Genomic DNA, 20,342 nt, shown 5'->3' on the forward strand with positions numbered 1-20,342 from the left:
CGATATATTTTGCAGAAAATACCAAGTTTAGAGTGAAGTCATAACTAACTTTGGTTCAAACATGTGTCTATGTTTTAAAGACAAAACTCAGTAATTAATTAAAAAAAACTAAATTATTTAAGTGCCGTTATTATTACAAATTAAACTGAAAAAACTCTGAGGTTAGCTAATTATGGTATATAACTCGCACAACAGCCATAAAAATTATAACCCGATACCAAATGCAATGCTCATGTCCTTGCTTTGATGAGGCAAATACAATAGCTAATGTTGCAAATGATCTCTCAGCTGAAACTGCATATCGCATTACCCATAACAGTCTGAAATAGGTGACTATGAATGTAGCATTTATTGGTTTGAGTATGTGTTTTTCTTCAATTACATTGTACTTTTAGGTGTTATTTATTGAAATAAATACTGAGAGGTTGCAAGCATTTATGAGAGAAATCCAAGAGTCTGGCATTTCTTGCAGCAATCGCGGTGGAAAAATGGCACTTACTTCTATGGAAGGAATTTCTCACTAGAGTCTGAAATGTCTACAAATCCAGGAACAATACTTATGAACTAAAACTAGACACAACTCCTCCAATTATCTATGGGAGAGCATCAGTATCCATCTGTGATAGTTGGAAGGGGATGAGATAGGCCTCAGTGGGTAGAGCTGCCAAGTTTGGAACTAGGGTTCCTAGGTTAGAATCCCAGCATCAGCACTTGATTTAACTTCCTGTAATTCTGGCAGATCACTTAATCTCCTTTTGCCAAAAATAGTGAAATGTAATGTAATTGTGAAATGCCCACTAGAAGTAAACAATCTTTATTGTCTGACAATGTCTACATAATGTACAGCACTCCATTGCTCCCTTGCTATTTTTGTTCTATGTAATATGAGTACATACACACAAAGTTGAAGATCCAAGTGGCTGATGGAAACATTGTGTAAATTGATATCAGATGCCTATTCAGCAATCAGAAATAGATTTTCTTCAGTGTGAAACAGCCCTCACCAAATATTCCAATCATAATTCCGCCTCCCAATATCCTAATTTATTGACTAATTTTTTGACCAGCCCATACCACTCTTTGTCTGAACTCCATACCTCAGAGAAGGCACCTCTTGTGATTTTAGTGGCAGTGAAATCCCTCCACTTCTCCCTTAATTGACTTCCATATGGCCTCTCCCAGCTATGGCCATCCATTATCTCCTGTGAACCAGTACACAGAATTTGGATGCATTGCATTCTCTTCCTCTACTTCCCCCATATTTTCCTTTAAGTTCTACTTGTTGCTTTAACACAACATGTCTCCCTAAGGACATCTATTTTGCCACATTAAGAATCTGACTTCCTGCAGTGCTGCACCACACTCAAATTGTGTTACCAGGTGTAAATAATTACTTCTCCCTTCTCACTCTATCCAACACTACTCCCTCTCTTGCTCACAAACATGACTCCCTTTCTGCTCAATTGATCTCCCTGGCACACTTCCTAACACTCCTCCCCAATGCTAGGACCCCTCTAGAAAAAAAAATGTTTTGCTGCTTCTCCTCTGCCAACATCTAAGGGTCACACACACTTCAAGACCCGGCCACATAGAAATCGAGATGCCCAGACTAACAGATCCACAACAGCCATGGTGAAAGGTGTGACCTTATTGACATAAAAAAATCTCAGTGTCTGAAACATTAATAAGGACTGGTCTGACTGCTTACTAAATAGCTTTACCCTTCATTACACCAACACTCATACACTATGAGTCAAACCTCAAAACCTAACATTTGGGTAAGAGACTTTAAATATATTAATACGGCAGTAATGAATACCAAGATTTCATCAAATGTATGTGCCCCATTATTAAGTTGGATACAATCAAGATGACTGACTACTGTCATTTAGTAATGAGTAATGTTCAGATTGACTCCCCTCCTCCCCCACCAAATTAAAAACAGATAGAAACAAAACTGGATAGTGTTCTCTACTGAACTACAGGAAAAATAGAAACTTCAAAGGACAACTGAAAGAATATGACATAAAAAACAACATTAACATCCCACACTACATAAATCCTCACTTGAAGCACAATACTTACAAATTCTTTTAAATCAGTGGTAAATATGTTACAAAAAATTGTCCTTAGAAACTGTTAGAAATAGTTAAGACGCACACGAGTCTGCCATTATTTTGAATGTCATATATGTGAAGGAAAACTATGAGAGACTATTTTTATTAGCTGATAAAATAAGGAAAATAGAACTTACCCTTATCTCCGAAACATCTGAAGTACTCAACGATGACTTAACCTGTAATTCCAGGTAAGTTTGATTTTCTGTTCCGGAAATATCACAAGCAAAACTGTACTTCATAATTGCAGATCTAAAACTATTGTCACATTTACTAACTCTACACCCTGCCAATCTGGTGAAAGGTATGCTCCCCCTTCCATCCCTAACAATTGCAGTTAACTCCACTCTGATCCATTGTGCAGTCATAGACATCTTGAAAACTATCCATTTAATTCCTTTTATTAAAAAGCAAGGTGCAGACCGTAATGATCGGAGCAATTTCTGGCCACTATACATGCTACCTATCTTACCAAATGTTCTACAGATATGTACCGTAAAGCAATCAAATTGTTTCAGCACTCTAAACTAACGTCCTAATTATCTTCAACCAAGCTTGAGATACGTTTGTAGCACAGACGTTGGTATGCTACAATCAGTGGACAAAGTCCTCTACATGCTTGAATTAGGCAGGCCCTGTCTGCTCATTCCTCCTGACCTGTTAGAAGAATTTGTCATTGGCACCAAGGCTGTTGAATTTAATGTGTTCCGGTATATCTTAGAATCAAGATTTCAATTCTATACTTTCAGTGTCCTGGGAAAGCCACCATGAATATGTCTAAGTTTTTTTAAGTACAGGATTTAGAATGCCAGTGTGAGTGATGATATTCCTACCTCAAGCGTTGAAAATATAGGAAATATTTAATCCCTGATAGATTAAAACTGAAGGAAGGAGATTGAATGCATGGGGGGTGATCATTTCCTACAGCGTTTTCATCAACCAAACCACCCCTTCCTGGGACAATATTGAATGCATGAAAGCACAGGCCTGGCAACATTAATAAATCTAGGTAACAATAATAATTCGGTGGAGGTATTAGAACTTTGAAAGGAAATTATTACATATATTCTTGAGAGGGAAGAAACAGTTAACAGTATTTTTATTCTGTTTTATCTTTCTATAAGGAATTGCTATTTGAATGTTCTAAGACAACTGGGGCAAAAACATACAAAAGCTGAAATAACTGACTAGGGCTAAATGCTGTAATGCAATTAGGAAATTGAAGGAACTATTGAAAAATAATGTACCACCGGGATAAATAAAAAATGAACTGGTTTCTTAATTAGAACATCTGACATGAAGAATTGTTGCAACCATTGTTCATCAGGGCTTAATTGAAGTGAGAAACAAACAGTATGTTATAAAGAGTTCTTCACAAAAATGGGAAGAATGTATCACTTGATTATATCATTGCCAGTTTGACACTACAATGCCTGAGGGTTTTAACAGAGATGGTTGAGGGCCACACTTACCCATAAGATTTGGAATCAACAATCTTTACTCTAAAACCTTTCAAATATTTCCATTGTAATGGCCATTAACAAAATTAGCATAGTACCTGAAGCCTTGAGGGATATTTATTATTCTCTGTGCACAAAACAGTTGTGCTGAATGAACTTGACATGGTTTACAGTGTTGGTAAAGTGTAAGCCTTGACCACGGCATGTTGGGCTTCAAAGAAAGTAGTAATACACTTCTCTTCTTTTAGCCAATCACAATCTGGTAGGCATAACTGGTCCTAACATCTTGCAGAACTGACCAGCTGTAAGTCTGCATTATATTTCACATTTATTGACTTTGAAAATAAATATGACTCCATCACTTGAACACAAGTCTGGACCACATTAGAATTACCTGTACTTCTGTAGCTCCTACATACAGGAATGTGGACAGTTCTGCACCTGAAAGGTGAGTTTGCATTATATGAGAACATGAGATTTAATGACCGTGTCAAGATGAGGTGCTACCTTGCTATATTGCTGTTTCACGCATTTATTTTGAAGTAGAATTGCATTTTTTGTCTTTTTTGTAGTAGTAGTTTTATATAGGGTGAACTTGACTCAAAGGTATCAGGTATCAGAGCACTTTATATGAGCTCCGGTTGTCTTACACAAGGACACATTCATTTTTGTAAGGCCCGGAGAGATTACGTGAGTTGCCCAGTATCACAGGATGTTGAACATCATTGCCAGTGGATGGACTATAACCTTCTCAAGTTGAATGAGGGAAAGACGGAGGTTCTTGTCCTGGGGCATAAACCTGACCTATGGACTTCAAGACATTGGCCTGTAGAACTTGGCCCTCTCACAGTACCTGTGGAACAGGTTCGAAATCTGGGTGTTGTTATTGATAGGAACCTGACAATGCAATGCCAAGTCAGCAAGGTATCATCCACATGTTTCACCATCTTACGCTGGTTGAGAAAGATTTTGTGGATGCTGCCAGAGGGCACCCAGAGGTCGGTGGTGATTGCCTTGGTCATCTCCCGGTTGGACTATGGCAACATACTCTACCTGGGGGCGGCCAAGGCAGCCACGCGACGCCTACAGTTGGTACAAAACGCTGCAGCTCGCCTTCTTAGCGGCTGCCGCAAAACCAACCACATATCTGGCTTTCTTCGAGAGCTTCATTGGTTGAAGGTGGAAAACCGAGTGAAGTTCAAGGCGCTTACCTATATGCATAAGATCAGGCAGAAGGTGGCACCTAGTTATCTACAGACCTTGGTGAAAGTGCATTCCCCTACCCGTTCCCTTCATTCCTCTTCCCAAATTCTATTCTCTGTGCCTAGGGTCCAACTCTCCAGGATGGGAGGCCCTTCTTTTGTCTATTTGGGGCCTAAGCTATGGAATTCTCTCCCTCTGATCATTCGGTCGGAGGATAGCCATACTCGCTTTCGCAAAGCCGTTAAGACATGGTTTTTCGACAAAATAACTGCATCGGCCTCTTCCATCATCTATTAGTCGCACAATCTTAGCGCCGGGAAACCCTCTGGGGTAGCTGTTGCGCTATACAAACTCAAATAATAATAATAATAATAATTGCCGAGACTTGAACCTGGTACCCCAGATTGGAGATGAACAGCCCTAGCCCTTAGGCTACATCCTCTCCCCAGTTTCCCCAAAATTGAGAGATTTCCTCACCGTAAGTGGTAAATGCACCATCCTGGCTTGGCTTCATGCAGTATGATCGTATGGGAGGAGTTATTGTTGTGTGAGATGGGTACACGGCCTCTCAGACATAACTAGAGCCTACAACAGATTGACCGTGGCTCAGTGGAAGAAATCCATGAAATAATCTGTTCTTAGCTCTTTGCATAACATTGGCTTGGTCCTCTGGTACCTACCATGGGACACCGACCTCTAACAGTCGATATTAACTCACAATTCCCCCACTGCCCTGGAGTGATTTAACACAAGTTTTGTCGGCTTAATGAAACACAATAAAGTGAAATAAGACCATCATGCCCAATATTTTCTTGTACGGAAATAAATGAAAAAACTTTCACTTCAGCCTTTCGTGTGGCCAGTACTTCCGTATGCTTCACGTGCTGTATCTGCTCTACTACCCTCTGATGTCTGCAGCCCTCTGTCCCTGCCTATGCGTTTCCTTGCTCCTTCTCACCCCTCCCCTTATTTCTTGCATTAGCATTCTAGGATTGCTGCACCCGCTGAATATTTTATATTCTGAAAGCTTTGCATTTCAAAATGTTTAACAAATGACTGATTCGAATGTCGAGCTTTGCAATCAACGAATCAGTCCTCGTGTCCTCTGCTTTCCATCTTGCAGTTTGCGTGTGGGAATCATGGCTCCTCTTGGAATAAATACCGCAGAGTAATCATGTGTACCTGTTAATTCATGGTTGATATACATATAGTCACTGCTCTCCTTCCTCTTCAACAATGTTTTTCTTCGATCCAAAATATCACTCAGCAGGCATAATTAACATTTTAAAAATGATGACCACATCAGTATGCATTTTATTTGGGGCGCATAGGTGGAGAAAGAAATGTAAAATAATTAATATGTTCCACCATCCTGTTTAATATTATAATAAGACACCTGAGTCGCTCTTTTTATGACATTTTCAGGCTGAGGTAATCACTCAATGAACTACCATTGTCCTCTGTTTTGCTACTAATTGATTACGACACAGCGTTTAGTGAGAGATGTAGTTGCACACGTCAATAGTAGACAAACCTGCATTTTGAGAATATGGAAGTCAAACTCTAAACCAGAGTGGGTGTCTGGCCAGATCCTTTTTCACAGGTTCCTTTACTGGAAAAGCCCCGGTATACTTGTATACAAAGTGGAAAGCAATACCAGGCTCCAACTACAGGGTCACACTCGACACTGTGCTCCAGTTTGAGGGGAGGCCCCCTTAGTGCTCCAGGTTCAAAGTGGAACAAGGTAGTGGATGAGCACTTAAGTGACTTTCAAAGCATTAAGAGGTTTCTCCATGGGCGTGAACTGACCAAAATGCCAAGGGCAGTGGAAGTGACATCACATCACATACACTTTAACCATAATTACTAGGCCTGGGCATAGTTTGTGTAGCAGCACTACTCTAGTACACGTAGTCTGCCGTAGCATAGCTGATGACACTGTGTACTTGTCTGCACTATGAAAAACTCGCAAAATAATTGCATCCTGCACAGTGCCAGTTATGATAAAATAAGTATCTCTCTCTTTTTATACTAAAGTGCATATAGTATTTTCACAAAAATGAAACTAATAAATTAGCAAGCAGTGAGAGAGGTGATGATTTTGGTATCCTCCCTAACCTAGGGGGAGTACCAAACAGATGCCTTGAAACCAAAAAAGCACATCTTATTGAACGATTTGGTGGTGGTCCCATCCTCTTAGGACCACCTCAAACACAGTTATTGGCAAAAAACATTCCCAACCAAAGGCCCTGCAAAGCATTATGGGATGAGATTAGCAGTGGGCAGTGAATATTATATAGTATCCAATATCAAAAAAATTCTACAAAGAGCTGTAATTCAACTGGTGGTTACTAGGGGCCAGATATAGGTGGCCATTTAGCGATCGGTAACGGCTGATTTCGGCTGTTACCGACCGGTAAATGGGTTTTTGGTATGTAGGGGGCTACATTTACCGATTCAGTAAATTTACCGAATCGGTAAAATACCGAATCGGTAATTTTACTGATTCGGTAATTTTGGGATGTAGGTGGGACTCTTCAGAGTCCCTATGGGCTTACAGATTCGGTATTTTATCACCCAATTCAATTGGGTGGTAAAATACCGAATCAAGGTGTGCATGCACATGTGTGCATGCACACCTATGCCATGTGACAGACAGACATGCCCTTAGGGCATGTCTGTCTGCCACAGTATTTGGGGTGCTAGAGGGTGTCAAAGTGACACCGCCTGCACCCTTGCTGGAATCGGTATTTACCGAATCGGTAAATACCGATTCGGTAATGCCCATTGATTCCTATGGGCTTCAATGCCCATAGGAATCAATGGGCATTACCGAATCGGTATTTACCGATTCAATAAATACCGATTTTTACAGAATCGGTAATTCAATTACCGATTCTACCTACATCTCCCCCCTTCTATTTTACCGATTCATAAATACCGAATTGGTAAAATTCGGTATTTATGAATCGGTAAAATAGAATTACCTACATCTGGCCCTAGATGTCCCTCACGAGTCAAATGCAAATGCTTGATGAAAGGGTTTCAACTTTTTCATTTGACTCGTGAGGGACATCTAGTAACGACAAGTGGAACTGCAACTTGATTTAAGAATAATTTCAATGCTTTGCATTTGACTCGTGAGGGACATCTAGTAACGACTAGGTGAACTGCAGCTCTTTTTAGAATTATTTTGATATTGGATACTATAATATTCACTGCCCACTGCTAATCGCGTCCCATAATGTTTTGCAGGGCCTTTGGTTGGGATTGTTTTTTTGCCAATAACTGTGCTTGGGGTGGTCCTAAGAGAATGGTACCACCACTGAAGTTCAACAAAAAGTGCTTTTTGTTTATGCTCTTTGTGTTCAAGGCATCTGCTTGGTCCTCCCCCTAGATTAGTGGGGACCCCAAAATCATCAGCTCTCTCATTGCCTAATGTTTTCATTGTAGAAGTTCACTTTTGTGAATTGGTAATATGCTTTTAAGCATGTAAAATTGCTTTTTCAAAGCATCTGAGTATGTTGATATAGCTGCAACGCTACGTGATTAAGCACAGTTTTGATACTGTACTACGTGCAATTTGCAAAGTGCGAATTAGAACACATTTTGCATGCTCCGGTAGCGTAGTATTAAGCCCAGGGTTAATAATTACATCACAGGATGTGACCTCATATTATCTTTGACCTTGATTTTCTCTACGAAGGCATGTCACATGATCCTTACTTCATACTTACACTCCCTTATACCCATTCTTATTCATTCTCACACACTCATTTGCTTTCACTCTTAATCTCACTAATAATCACTCATGCTTACTGACACTGAGGCCCAGGTTTACTAATGCTTTGCACTGTGTTTGCACCAATTTGCTGACAGCAAAGGCCAGCTCCAGCTAAGTTTGCTCCATTTTTTTTATTACACTAATAGTGAATAACAATAATATATTATTCACTATTAGTATAATGAAAAATGGGCAGGAAAATATGGACTGCAGGACTGCTCCTGTGTTGTTGGCACTACTATTGACCCCTCCGAGGCCAGGGGTCACAAAGGCACTGCCAGGCATTGCAAGGCGCAAGAAGCAAGACCAGTGTCATTGCTGCAACCCCTGGTGCCCCTTAAATGACGTCCATAATTTTTTTCCCCAGAAATCGGGTGGCTCCCAGCTGCTCTCTGGGTTACTTTATTTTATTGTCTACTCAAGGGCAGCCTTCTGTATCATTTCCACCATGTTTGTGAAGATCACTGCCGGAGCTTACAATCAGGTATCAATGTTAGGTTCCTCAGTGTGCGAGTAATGCAATATATATGTATGTATGTGAATTGGACAAATATGAAGTAGTCTTTCATTTGATAGGACAATGTAAGGTATTTTATTCAATACATGCTGTCACTAAATGAGAACCGTTTTGTGCTTATTAGTCATCCTATTTTAAATACCTCTCTACAAAAGGAACCCATCGCATGTCATTTGCCAAAAGAAACCTGCATCTCTAAGTACCATTTTAATGTGGAATTTACAACATTTGCCTTCCAGGACACTCTGTATGAAGGCTGTAAATCGGAATACCCGATCTCCAACATGAATCGTGCTTTTAGCAGAAAGAAAGGTAAGCAGGTCCTGCCGCGCGCCTACTCCACAATCAATTCAGTATGTCCTTATGGGGATCAAATGTTTGTGTAAAGTTCTGGCCTGTTGAGTCACGCCATACCAATTAGTCAAGCTCTGTATTGCACGTTGCTAAACTTAGTAGTGGTCATGAAAGTCACGCAAAATATATTGATTTAACAAGTATTTTTTTACTGTTCGACAAGAATGATTGGTCTATGGGGAAACATTGCTGTTCTGTTGATTGCTTTCCGAAGACAGCTTTTGAAGTGACATGAGACACCCCAGATACTGAGCTAAAAAATGTCAATATTTTGAATTGAATTTGAAATATCGGTTTATTTTTGGCCGTAAAATCTAGTGTCATCCTCAAAGGAGAATGGACCACATCTGATACCTTAAGCGCATCTCTCCTGGTAAAGAAGATATATCAGTGGCAAAAGTGTCATGTTTTAAAAAGTAAAATAACATATGATGAAAGGAAGCAAAAGGTGAACTTTCAAATCTTGCATTTTCTAAGAATGAAATCGAATATATATATATATATATACAGTGCCCTTCATGTCTTTGTAATTGGTTTGCTGGGTCGGCATGGTGTTCTTGTAGGGTATCCCTACTCACATGGTCAGAATGCTACAGAAAATAGGACCAGGAAGCAAAATAAAAGTTGCCCCCATTAGTGACTCCTAATTTTATGAACCACAGTGAGACTAGGTATTGACCATGTTAGAGCCGACAGCGTTAGGGTGGTAATTTTGCCTGATTTCATTTTTTGCTGGCATTAGGACTCTGCATACATTACCACTGCTAATCAGTGCTAATGTGCTTGTGCTTTCTCATCTAAACATGGTACTATTGGCTTTTCCCCAATTGGCATATAAGCCCCTACCAAAGTGGTACTCCATGTACCTAGGGCCTATAAATGACATGCTACTGGTGGGCCTGTAGCTGCCTTTTCAGAGTCTGCGTATGCAGTTGTAAACTGTCATCTCAACCTGGCAAAATAAACCCTTTGCCAAGCCCAAACCTTCCTTTTTAATACATGGAAGTCAACCCTAGGGTAGCCCAGGGCAGCCCAAAGGACAGAGTTCATTGTATTTAAAAAGTAGGACATGTACTTTTAAGTTTTACATGTCCTGGTGGTGAAATATTCTCAAATTAGTTTTACTCCCGTAGGATAACATTGGTGTTGCCTTATTGCATTTTATAAGTGTAATTTCCAAATGGTAAGAGATTACCAGTTCAAGTTTGGTGTCTCTGGAATAACAATTCAATCCATTAATCAACAGCATTTGTAAAGTGCAACACTGTCTTACCTAGGTGTATCTGGGCGCTGTGTCTCTGTCGAAGAGCCATGTCTTGAGTCTCCTTCTGGAGTCTGCCAGCGAGGGGGCTGTACGGAGCTGGAGAGGAAGGTAATTCCAGGTCTTGGCAGCAATGTAGGAGAAGGAGCGGCCACCACTGTGACTGCAACAAATGTGGGTGATGTGTGCAATGGTGAGTGAGGAGGGGCACAGGTGTCTACAGTGTCGGTGGAAGTTCAGTCAATGGTTGGCGTAGGTAGGTCCTGGGCCTTGGAGGGCTTTGTAGGCATTTGTGAGGATTTTGAACTGACATCTCTTATGGATGGGGAGCCAATGGAGGTCTCTCAGTTGGGGGGTGATGTGGGTTAATTTCGGGAGGTCCAGGGTGAGTCTGGCTGTAACATTCAGAATGGTCTGGAGTCTTCTGAGGAGGTTGGTGGAGATGCTGGTGCAGGAGAGTTGCAATAGTCGGGCAACTGGTGAGGAGGGCCTGAGTGACGGTCTTTCTGGAATTGGTTGGGATACAGCTGAAGATCTTGCAGACCATGCAAAGTGCATGGAAGCAGGAGGAGACGACTGAATTGACCTGCCATTTCCTAGTCAGGTGGCTGTCGAGGAGGATGCTGAGGTTGCACGCATGGTCGGTCGGTGTGGGCATAGGTCTGAGTTTTGCAGGCCACCAGCTGTGGTCTCATGCAGAGGTGTTCTTCCGGAAGATCAGTTCTTCATTTTTGTCATAGAAGAGTTGGAGGCAGTTGCTCCATTTCAAAGACACAACTGGATATCAATACTGGATCTCGGTATACATATGGTGTATGTCCACACTTTGAATTGAATTGAATTGAATGGGGGATTTGTAAAGCGCGTAGCTACCCTAGGGCGTCCCAGCGCTGAATTGACCTAAGGTTCCAGAGAGGGTAGTAGAAGAAATGAAAGTTTATGGGAAGAGCCAAGTTTTTAGTAGCCTCCGAAAGGCCAGAAGATTGTGTTCTCTCCGCATGGCAAGTGGGAGAGCGTTCCACAGTTTTGGGGCGTTGTAGGAGAACAAGCACCCCCCGGATTGGGATTTTTTTATTCTGGGAACGCTGGCCAGGGCGAGGGAATCCGATCTGAGTTGTTTATTAGAGTGGTGGGGTTTGACGAAGGATCTCAGAATCGGGGGGCCTCTACCTTGCATTATTTTGTGTGCAATGCATAAGGTCTTAAAGATGATCCTCTCTTTGACTGGAAGCCAATGCAGGCTTTTAAGTGCTGGTTTAGCAGAGCATCTCGCTTTGGTTCCAGTTAGGAGTCTGGCAGCAGCGTTCTGAGCGCATTGCAGTCTATGAAGAACAGATGCCGGTGCCCCCAGGTACAGGACGTTGCCATAGTCCAGTCTTATTCAAAACATCTATATAACTCAGAAGCCTTTGTATTAATTCTCACGCAGTTAGCAAATGTCACTTTCAATTTGATTGCAGGCCCAGATAGTCAGTGCTATTCAGAGACATAATCACGAGGGAGAGGGCAGAATGGATAAGTCAATAAAAAAACGGGAAAGAGATTCTTAATTTAAAATACAATTGAATTGAATCAGAACAATGGTGTATAATACAATATAAAAATCATAAGATTACCAATTTGTATATTCCACTGTTTCTGAGTTACCCATAATTATGTCATGTATGATGTACCATGGCTTTTGCTACCCAATGCACTTTCATCGGCTCGGCACTGGTATGTGAGTTGTCCCTGTGGACAAGAATGGTACGGTTCTGAAGAGGGCCTTTGTCATAAAAGGTAAAAGGTGTTTGCATGCAAGGGCATAGCTTTCGGGGGGTGTTTGTGGTGTTACACCTCCTTAATAAATGTGCTATTTAATGAATAGTTGGGTAACAGAAGATTTCAGTTGGGTATGATAAGATGTCTGTATGATTTGAATGGGTTTTTAGGTCTCGTGCCTAGCGTTGCAGTGCGCAGCAAGAGATTTATTGGGGTATGGGGATTTTAGGAGGACTTTTGCTCCCGCCCATGCTTTCAATTGGTCAATGTCCATATTTATTTAAAACCCTGCATTTCGATTGCTCTGTAGGCTTTTTGGTTCTGCCCTTTGGCTTTTTTGTACACGCCCTTGGGACACAAAGTCTACAGCTTCCCTCAGTTTTATGGCTTTTCTCTTATCTGATGGGGCGTGTTAAGGGAATGATCAGGCAGAGTTCACCAAGGCATCTGCTTTCCAGGCCATCAGACAGGCAGAGGGGGTCGTCCCCTAATTCCTGATTTGTGTCTTTACATCGTTTGATCCTGGGCAACTTCTCGCCTGTCCTTGAGGCATCTTTATCAATTGAGTGCGGTGTGCTCCCAGATTCAGTTTTAGAAGATAAAACAATGGTGTGAAAACACGGGTGTCTATGGAGTGTGAAACACATCAAAGGGAAACAAGGAGTTGTGCCCCCGAGATATACTGTAGTGCCAGTACCATTGCCCCTGTAACTCTCTCCTCCTTTCTTGCAAAGCGCTATAGGTGACAGCACCTCACCTTTTTTTCCAAGGCACTGTGTGTTGCAGCATCTCTCTCGCTCCTCCGCTCTCCTTACCTCCGCCTCTCTCCTCCTCTCACCTTCCTTTTGAAGCACTGTATGTGGCTACATTTCCCTCTCTCTCCCCGTCTTTCTCTCCTCATCCTTCCACTTTACTCCCTCCACCTTTCTGCCTCTTCTTAATTTCGAGGCGGTGTCTGTGCCAGCACCTCTCTTCCTCTCTCCTTCCTTCCACCCTTCTCTCTTTCCTGCTCTCGCCTTCCTTCTGAGGCGCTGTATGTGTCAGCATGTCCCTTTCTTGCACCCCCTCCCGCTTCTTTCTTTTGAGGCGCTTTATGTGGCAGCCACTCGCTCACTCCCTCTCCATCCGTTCGAGGCGCTGTATGTGATTGCACCTCTGCCCCTAATCAAGTGTGTGCTTACACCAATGTGAGCATGACACACGTTTTGTACTTTGTATTCCTGCACATGAAACGTATTATATCTACTGTGTTAGTGCCCACAATATTTATTACTGCACAATATAAGTATTTTATGCAGATCATTGCATTGTGATTAGATAACCAGCTGGCTTCATGGGCGTAGCCCTCATGTGCCCTCTCGACCTTCAGTGCTGCCCTTCTGCCCGCTGTACGTTGTTTACAAACCTAAGACCTGGTATTGTGCCTGGTGCATGCATCTCTGCCATGGTACTGTCCCATTTTCCGCCGCCCGCTCCCACAATCCATTTATGTAACCTCCATGCCGCCCATCATGTTGGAGGGGATGACTCGGCTGCCTAGCCTTGCGAGGCCAATAACATGTTTACAGTTATCTTCGGTAACAATGTCTGTGGTCATTGATGTGAGACATGGCATGTGTTAGACCTGGCATCTTTGGCGTGGTTTCCCCTGACTGTTTGCCTCTGCCTCTTGTATTTTTGACGCCGGGCTGATTTAGTTTTTGCTGGTATAGATGCTTTTGGCACTTTGCCACTGCTGATCATTGTCAAAGTGCAAGTGCTCCCTCAGTAAATTGTTATTATGATTGGTAATCCATGATTGGCATATTTGTTTTTACCAGTAGGTCCCTAGTAAAGTGCACTGAGTGTGCCACGGCTGGTGATTCATATGCTACTAGTGGGCCTACAGCGCTGATTGTGCCACCCACATGAGTAGACCTAAAATGGTGTCTCAGGCCTGCCACCGCAGTGCCTGTGTGCAGTTGCTAACTGCCATTCTGACCTGACCAGTGACCCCACTGGCCAGGCCTAACCCTTCCCTTTCTGTACACATTGGACATCCCTATGGAAGGCCCAAGGTACCCGACTGGGCAGGGTGCAGTGTATGTAGCGCATTACTAATGTGGGTGACATGCTCTGATAGTGAACTACTGCCAATTTTGTTTTTCACAATTGAAAGGCTATCTTGCCCATAGGCTAGATGGGGAATGCTGTGTATAATGTTTACCTGCATATCTTCCCATAGGAGCAAGATAGGAAATTGAAGTCTGGTTTCCCTAAACTCATCTTTTAGGAAGGATGATTTTTAAATCCTGTGTTTGAAAACAGCACTTTTAGAAAGTGGATGTATTCTTGTCTGACCTTTCTGTGTGCCTTGCCCTGTTGGTAAATTGACTGTCTGGTTTGTGAGTGACAGGGGCTTGGGTGGCTCCAGGAGGCTGGATGAGTCAGCACTGGGCTGAATAGTTCCATCTGCATCTTGAGTGGTGGGAGGGGATAGCACTTTGGATTGAATAGGGCTGTGCCTGCCTTCCACAATGCTGACTCCACCTCCTGCTGGGCGGCTGACGACCCTGCCCCTCTCTCACAAAGGAAAGAAGGAGGCATGTAAACAGAGTGCTCCAGGACTGACCAGAACTGGTTTGGACTAGGCAAAGGCCACTCTGCCTTCAGAGAACAAAGAAAATATTGGTATAAAAAAGGATACCCAGACCCCAAAACTTTAGATCATCCTGCAATCAAGAAGGAACCTCTGCCAAGGAGAAAAGCTGGAAGACTGAAGAGGAAGGACTGCCCTGCTGTGTGTTGATAGGCTGACCTGCAGTTGGTATTCTGCCAAGGAGAGGGGAAGGACTTTGCTGTTGCTGTGACCCCTTGCTTGAAGAGATCTCCAAGGGCCTGAGGAGAGCTGGCCTCCTGTTAAGAAGTCCTAGGAACAAAAAGACTTCACCACCAGCTTCCCTCCTGAACTCTGCTGTGTGAGTTCTGACCTGACTGGAGAGCTTGATCCATTTGTGGGGCCTATGGAGGTTGTTTCCTGCTGTTTGGGGAGATGGACAAGTAGAAAAGATCTACAATTTTCCACGCATCGCTCGCTTGCGGAGCGAATCGTCGACAGTGCGAGAAGATTCCCGTCACTGCAAAGATCGTCGCAGCGCCTGTTGCCGCTGCAAGAACCGACGTATCGTTCGCTTGTGGAGCGCATCACCCCGATTCGGGAAGATTCCTGTCGCTGCGAGTATCGTCACAGAGCCTGTCGTCTCTGTGAGAACTGTCGCAACGCTTTCTTGTGGCCCGCATCCCGTCGCTGCGAAAATCGTCGCAGAGTCCAGCGCCAACACATCGAGGGGTCGCTACAGAAGAGGATAAAGACTGCGTCGCGCATCGCCGCTGCACCGAAGATCGTCACCGCCCCGAAGATCGTCGCATCGTGCCTGTGCAAGACGCTTTCTACCAGAAATCCTGCACCCCGGAATCCATACAAGGTATTGCATCACTCCCCATACAGACCGTATTTGTCGCAACAAACCTGCAGCGTGCAGCCGGGTTGTCGCATCGCTTCCCCAGGGACTCAGAAGTGACGACTCGCTTGTTTTGTGATGCTGTAGTTTCCGCTAGGAACGTTTGTCGCATCTACAGGTACTTTAGGCTAAAACTGACGCAACTGTGGATTACTTTGACGCAAACCTTGGAACTCTTCTAAAATCATATTCCTGAACTGTGTATGTTGGATTTTTTGTCGTTTTGGTCTTGTGTAGTCTAGATAAAACTACTTTATTTTTCTAAACTGGTGTGGAGTCCATTTGTGGTGTTTTCACTTTGTTACTGTGAGTGTTGGTATAAATACTTTACACATTGCCTTTGATAAGCCTGTCTGCTCGTGCCAAGCTACCAAGGGGGTGAGCAGGGGTTATCTAAAGAGTGTATCCCCCTTTACCCTGACTAGAAGCAACAGTCCCTATTTGGACATTTGTACCTACCTCTGCCAACTAGAGACCCCTATATCTAACAGCATGGTTCCGATATACATTACAGATTCATGAATAATGTATGGAAGCTGCTTATCCACGTTGCCCAAGGAAACCAGAAAGCTGCGGTACCGAAGAGTTATTTTTCAGAAGTGCGACCCTACATTCTCACAATATTTAAAAGAAATGTTGAAACCCTAGAACAGCTATGAGGGTCTGTGAGGGACCGGATCTGGAGCTGTTCTCTGGCTGTGAGGCGAGGGTTGGGCCTGGAGCTGTTTTCTGGCTGTGACTGCTTTCTGTGCTCTCACCGGTGTGGTACTTGAGCACATACCTGGCTTTACCTAAAGTGTCCACCCCTTGTGCTGTGAGGGGTGGATAAGGAAGTTGTGTGTGTGTTGTTGTTTTTTTTGGGGGGGCGGGTGTTTGGGGTGGCTGTAGATGTATAGCAGTAGGTTTGGACTTGGTGGGAGGATTTATCTGAGTGTACTTTAGCGTTTGCTTCCAATACGTTATTCGGTGCTTGTGGCACTTCCCAATTTGTACTTAACGGCTGTCTCTCCACTCTCCTGGTCATCCTACTCTTCCTTCACCAGAGTCTCTGCTTCTTGCTGGACTCCTCCTTTCACCTCACCCTCTCCTAATAGCACTCCTCACAGGCTGTCTCTCCCCTCTCCGTATCATTATGTCCCTTCTTTCACAACAGGCTCACTATTTTTCACCCAGTCCCACTTTTTATCTCCTTCATCTCATCCATTCCGTCTCTTTACGGCTCTCCGATCAATACTTTACTGCTGTCTCTCTGCTCTCCTTGTCATACTTCCTCTTTTCACCAGAGGCTCTCGGCTTCTTAATGGACTTCTCTTTTTAACTCCACCTTTCACTGTTTTCTAATCTTCTAATAGCACTCCTTTCTGGTACTTCATCATTTTGTCCCTCCCTTCACCAGAGGCTCTCCATTTCTCACCCAGTCACCTATTCCATTACAAGCTTTCAGTTATTTATGTGTTACAAAAAAAAAAAAAAAATGACATTCACAATGACAATAGCACAAAATAATGTCAGTGCGAGACCTATTGCATTGTAAATGCTTGTTAAAAAAACACAGAAACAGACACATATGTTTTGAACATGGTTATCTTACAAAATACTATGTTTTAAGTGGTAGGCAGTCAAAATATCGAATTGTTAATATCGAAGTACAATAATATCGAAGTAGTAATATCGAATGTAAGTAATATCGAATGTAAGTAATATTGAAGGTAAGTAACATCGATTTTGTTAATATCTATGTAAGTAATATCGATGTTACTAATATCGATGTTACTAATATCGATTTTTATATGATTTTTATGTATATTATTATGTATTTAATATGTATTATTATTTTTTTTAATGTAATTTAAGTAAATTTTGTATTTTAGTACCGTAGCGGGTTGTGGGTTTATAGGGGAATAGGGTGGGAGGTAATTTAATTATACTAAATTAATTATTAATGTATTAGGAATTATAAATTATTTTTTAATTAATAGGTAATTCATTTTTATTCATTAGTAATTTATTTTAATTAATTGATTAATTGATAATTATGTTCTGTAGCGGGTTATGGGTCTACAGGGGAATAGGGTGGGAATTAATTTAATTATAGTAAATTAATTATTACTTTATTAGGAATTATAAATTAATTATTATTAATAGGTAATTATTTTTTATTAATTAGTATTTATTTTAATTAATTGATTAATTGATAATTATGTTCTGTTGCGGGTTATGGGTTTACAGGGGAATAGGGTGGGAAGTAATTTAATTATAGTAAATTAATTAGTAATTTATTAGGAATTTTAAATTAATTATTAATTAATAGGTCATTTTTATTAATTAGTCATTTATTTTAATGAATTGATTAATTGATAATTATGTTCTGTAGCGGGTTATGGGTTTATAGGGGAATAGGGTGGGAAGTAATTTAAATGTAATTAAGTAATAATTTTGTTATTAATTGTTTTTGGTAATTATATTATTGTTAATTATTAATTAATTGGTAATTAATATGTATTAATTGGTAATTAATTTGTAATAATGTATTAATTGATAATTATATTAAGTGTATTATTTTATTATTGGTGTTTGTTGTGCGCTCATAGGGGAATAGTGTGTAAAGTAATTGATATGTTATTAAGTAGTTATTAAATTTATATTTGTGTCTTGGTAATTAATTTATTGGATATTAATTATTAAATGGTAATTATTTTTAGATTTATTATTTATTGGTATTTGTAAATAGTTTAGATTTATTTAATACATAATATTTTTAATATTTTAAAATATAAATGTATTTATAAGTATGTTATTTTTAATGTTTACGCTATCCAACACTTTCTCTACTGTAGCACTCTCTGGAGTTGGAATAGTAATGTTTACCCCTACGCTATCCAACACTTTCCCGACTGTTGCACTCTCTGGAGTTGGAATAGTATTTTTTACCTCTACGCTATCCAACGCTTTCCCTACTGTTGCACTCTCTGGAGTTGGAATAGTAATTTTTACCCCCTACGCTATCCAACGCTTTCCCTACTGTAGCATTCTCTCGAGTTGGAATAGTAATTTTTTACCTCTACGGTATCCAACGCTTTCCCTACTGTTGCACTCTCTGGAGTTGGAATAGTAATTTTTACCCCTTAAGCTATCCAACGCTTTCCCTACTGTAGCATTATCTCGAGTTGGAATAGTAATTTTTGCCCCTACGCTATCCCACACTTTCCCTACTGTTGCACTCTCTGGAGTTGGAATAGTAATTTCTACTTCTACGCTATCCAACACTTTCCCTACTGTTGCGCTCTCTGGAGTTGGAATAGTAATTTTTAGCCCTACGCTAACCAATGTTTTCCCTATTGTTGCACTCTCTGGAGTGCGAATAGTAATTTTTACCCCTACGCTATCCAACGTTTTCCCTACTGTTGCACTCTCTGGAGTGGGAATAGTAATTTTTACCCCTACGCTATCCAACGCTTTTCCTACTGTTGCACTCTCTGGAGTGGGGATATTAATTTTTACTTCTACGCTATCCAATGCTTTCCCTACTGTTGCACTCTCTGGAGTGGGAATAGTAATTTTTACTTCTTCGCTATCCAACACGTTCCCTATTGTTGCATTCTCTAGAGTGGGAATAGTAATTTTTAACCCTACGTTATCTAACACTTTCCCTACTGTTGCGCTCTATGAAATCGCCGTCTTCTTTGAAGAAAAGAATGCTAAAATTGTGGGGGGGCTTGCTCAGTGTAAGGTGAGCAGCCAGGATATACCATAACAGATGGTTGAGGAAGAACCACTGGTAGTATCATCTATGGAGAGCTTTCCTCCTCTTACAGAGGAGCTCTTCACCAGCTTGGCGCTCAATATATCCTTAGGGTCTCCTCTAGATCCCCTTCCTCATAGGATCTGGTAGGAGTATGGCCCAGAGCTATTCCCCTGGATGCATTTAATCTGTTGCCAATCCCTGGAGGAAGGAGTAGTGCCGGAAGTATGGAAACAGGCAGTGGTAACTCCCTTACTTAAGAAGCCCACGCTGGACCCAACAATCCCGGCCCATTTTAGGCCTATATCTCTCCTACCCTATCCTATAAAAATTCTGGAGAGAGCTGTTAGTAGGTCCCTGTCAAGCTATCTGGAAGATATCTGCCTATTGGATAAGGATCAGTTTGGATTGCGCCCAGGCCATGGGACAGAAACTTCATTGGCAACCATGATGGACACCCTGCGAATGCGAGCCGACAACGGCAACGCATCAGTACTAGTGTTGTTGGATATGTCGGCCGCATTCGACACGGTTAGACTTGCAGTCCTACTAAGTAGGCTGGAGAAACTGGGCATGAAGGGTAAGGCCCTGAAATGGCTACAATCCTATCTGTTGTGTAGACAACAGGTAGTGACTTTGGCAC

The 20,342-nt window shown here is 41.8% G+C and overlaps 1 protein-coding gene across 5 annotated transcripts in view; it reads left to right on the forward strand.

The window, feature by feature from the left end:
* Window positions 1-20,342, forward strand: part of GULP1 (GULP PTB domain containing engulfment adaptor 1) — a 1,926,496-nt gene that overhangs the window by 967,769 nt on the left and 938,385 nt on the right. For all 5 annotated transcript variants that reach the window (XM_078683687.1, XM_078683689.1, XM_078683690.1 and 2 more), the window contains one exon: window positions 9,321-9,393. In XM_078683687.1, the coding sequence (XP_078539813.1) occupies window positions 9,366-9,393 (28 nt within the window). In that variant the 5' untranslated portion in view covers window positions 9,321-9,365. The remainder of the gene's footprint in view (window positions 1-9,320; window positions 9,394-20,342) is intronic.

The sequence above is a fragment of the Lissotriton helveticus genome, chromosome 3_1, assembly GCF_964261635.1.
Source record: "Lissotriton helveticus chromosome 3_1, aLisHel1.1, whole genome shotgun sequence".
NCBI classification, from domain to species: domain Eukaryota; kingdom Metazoa; phylum Chordata; class Amphibia; order Caudata; family Salamandridae; genus Lissotriton; species Lissotriton helveticus.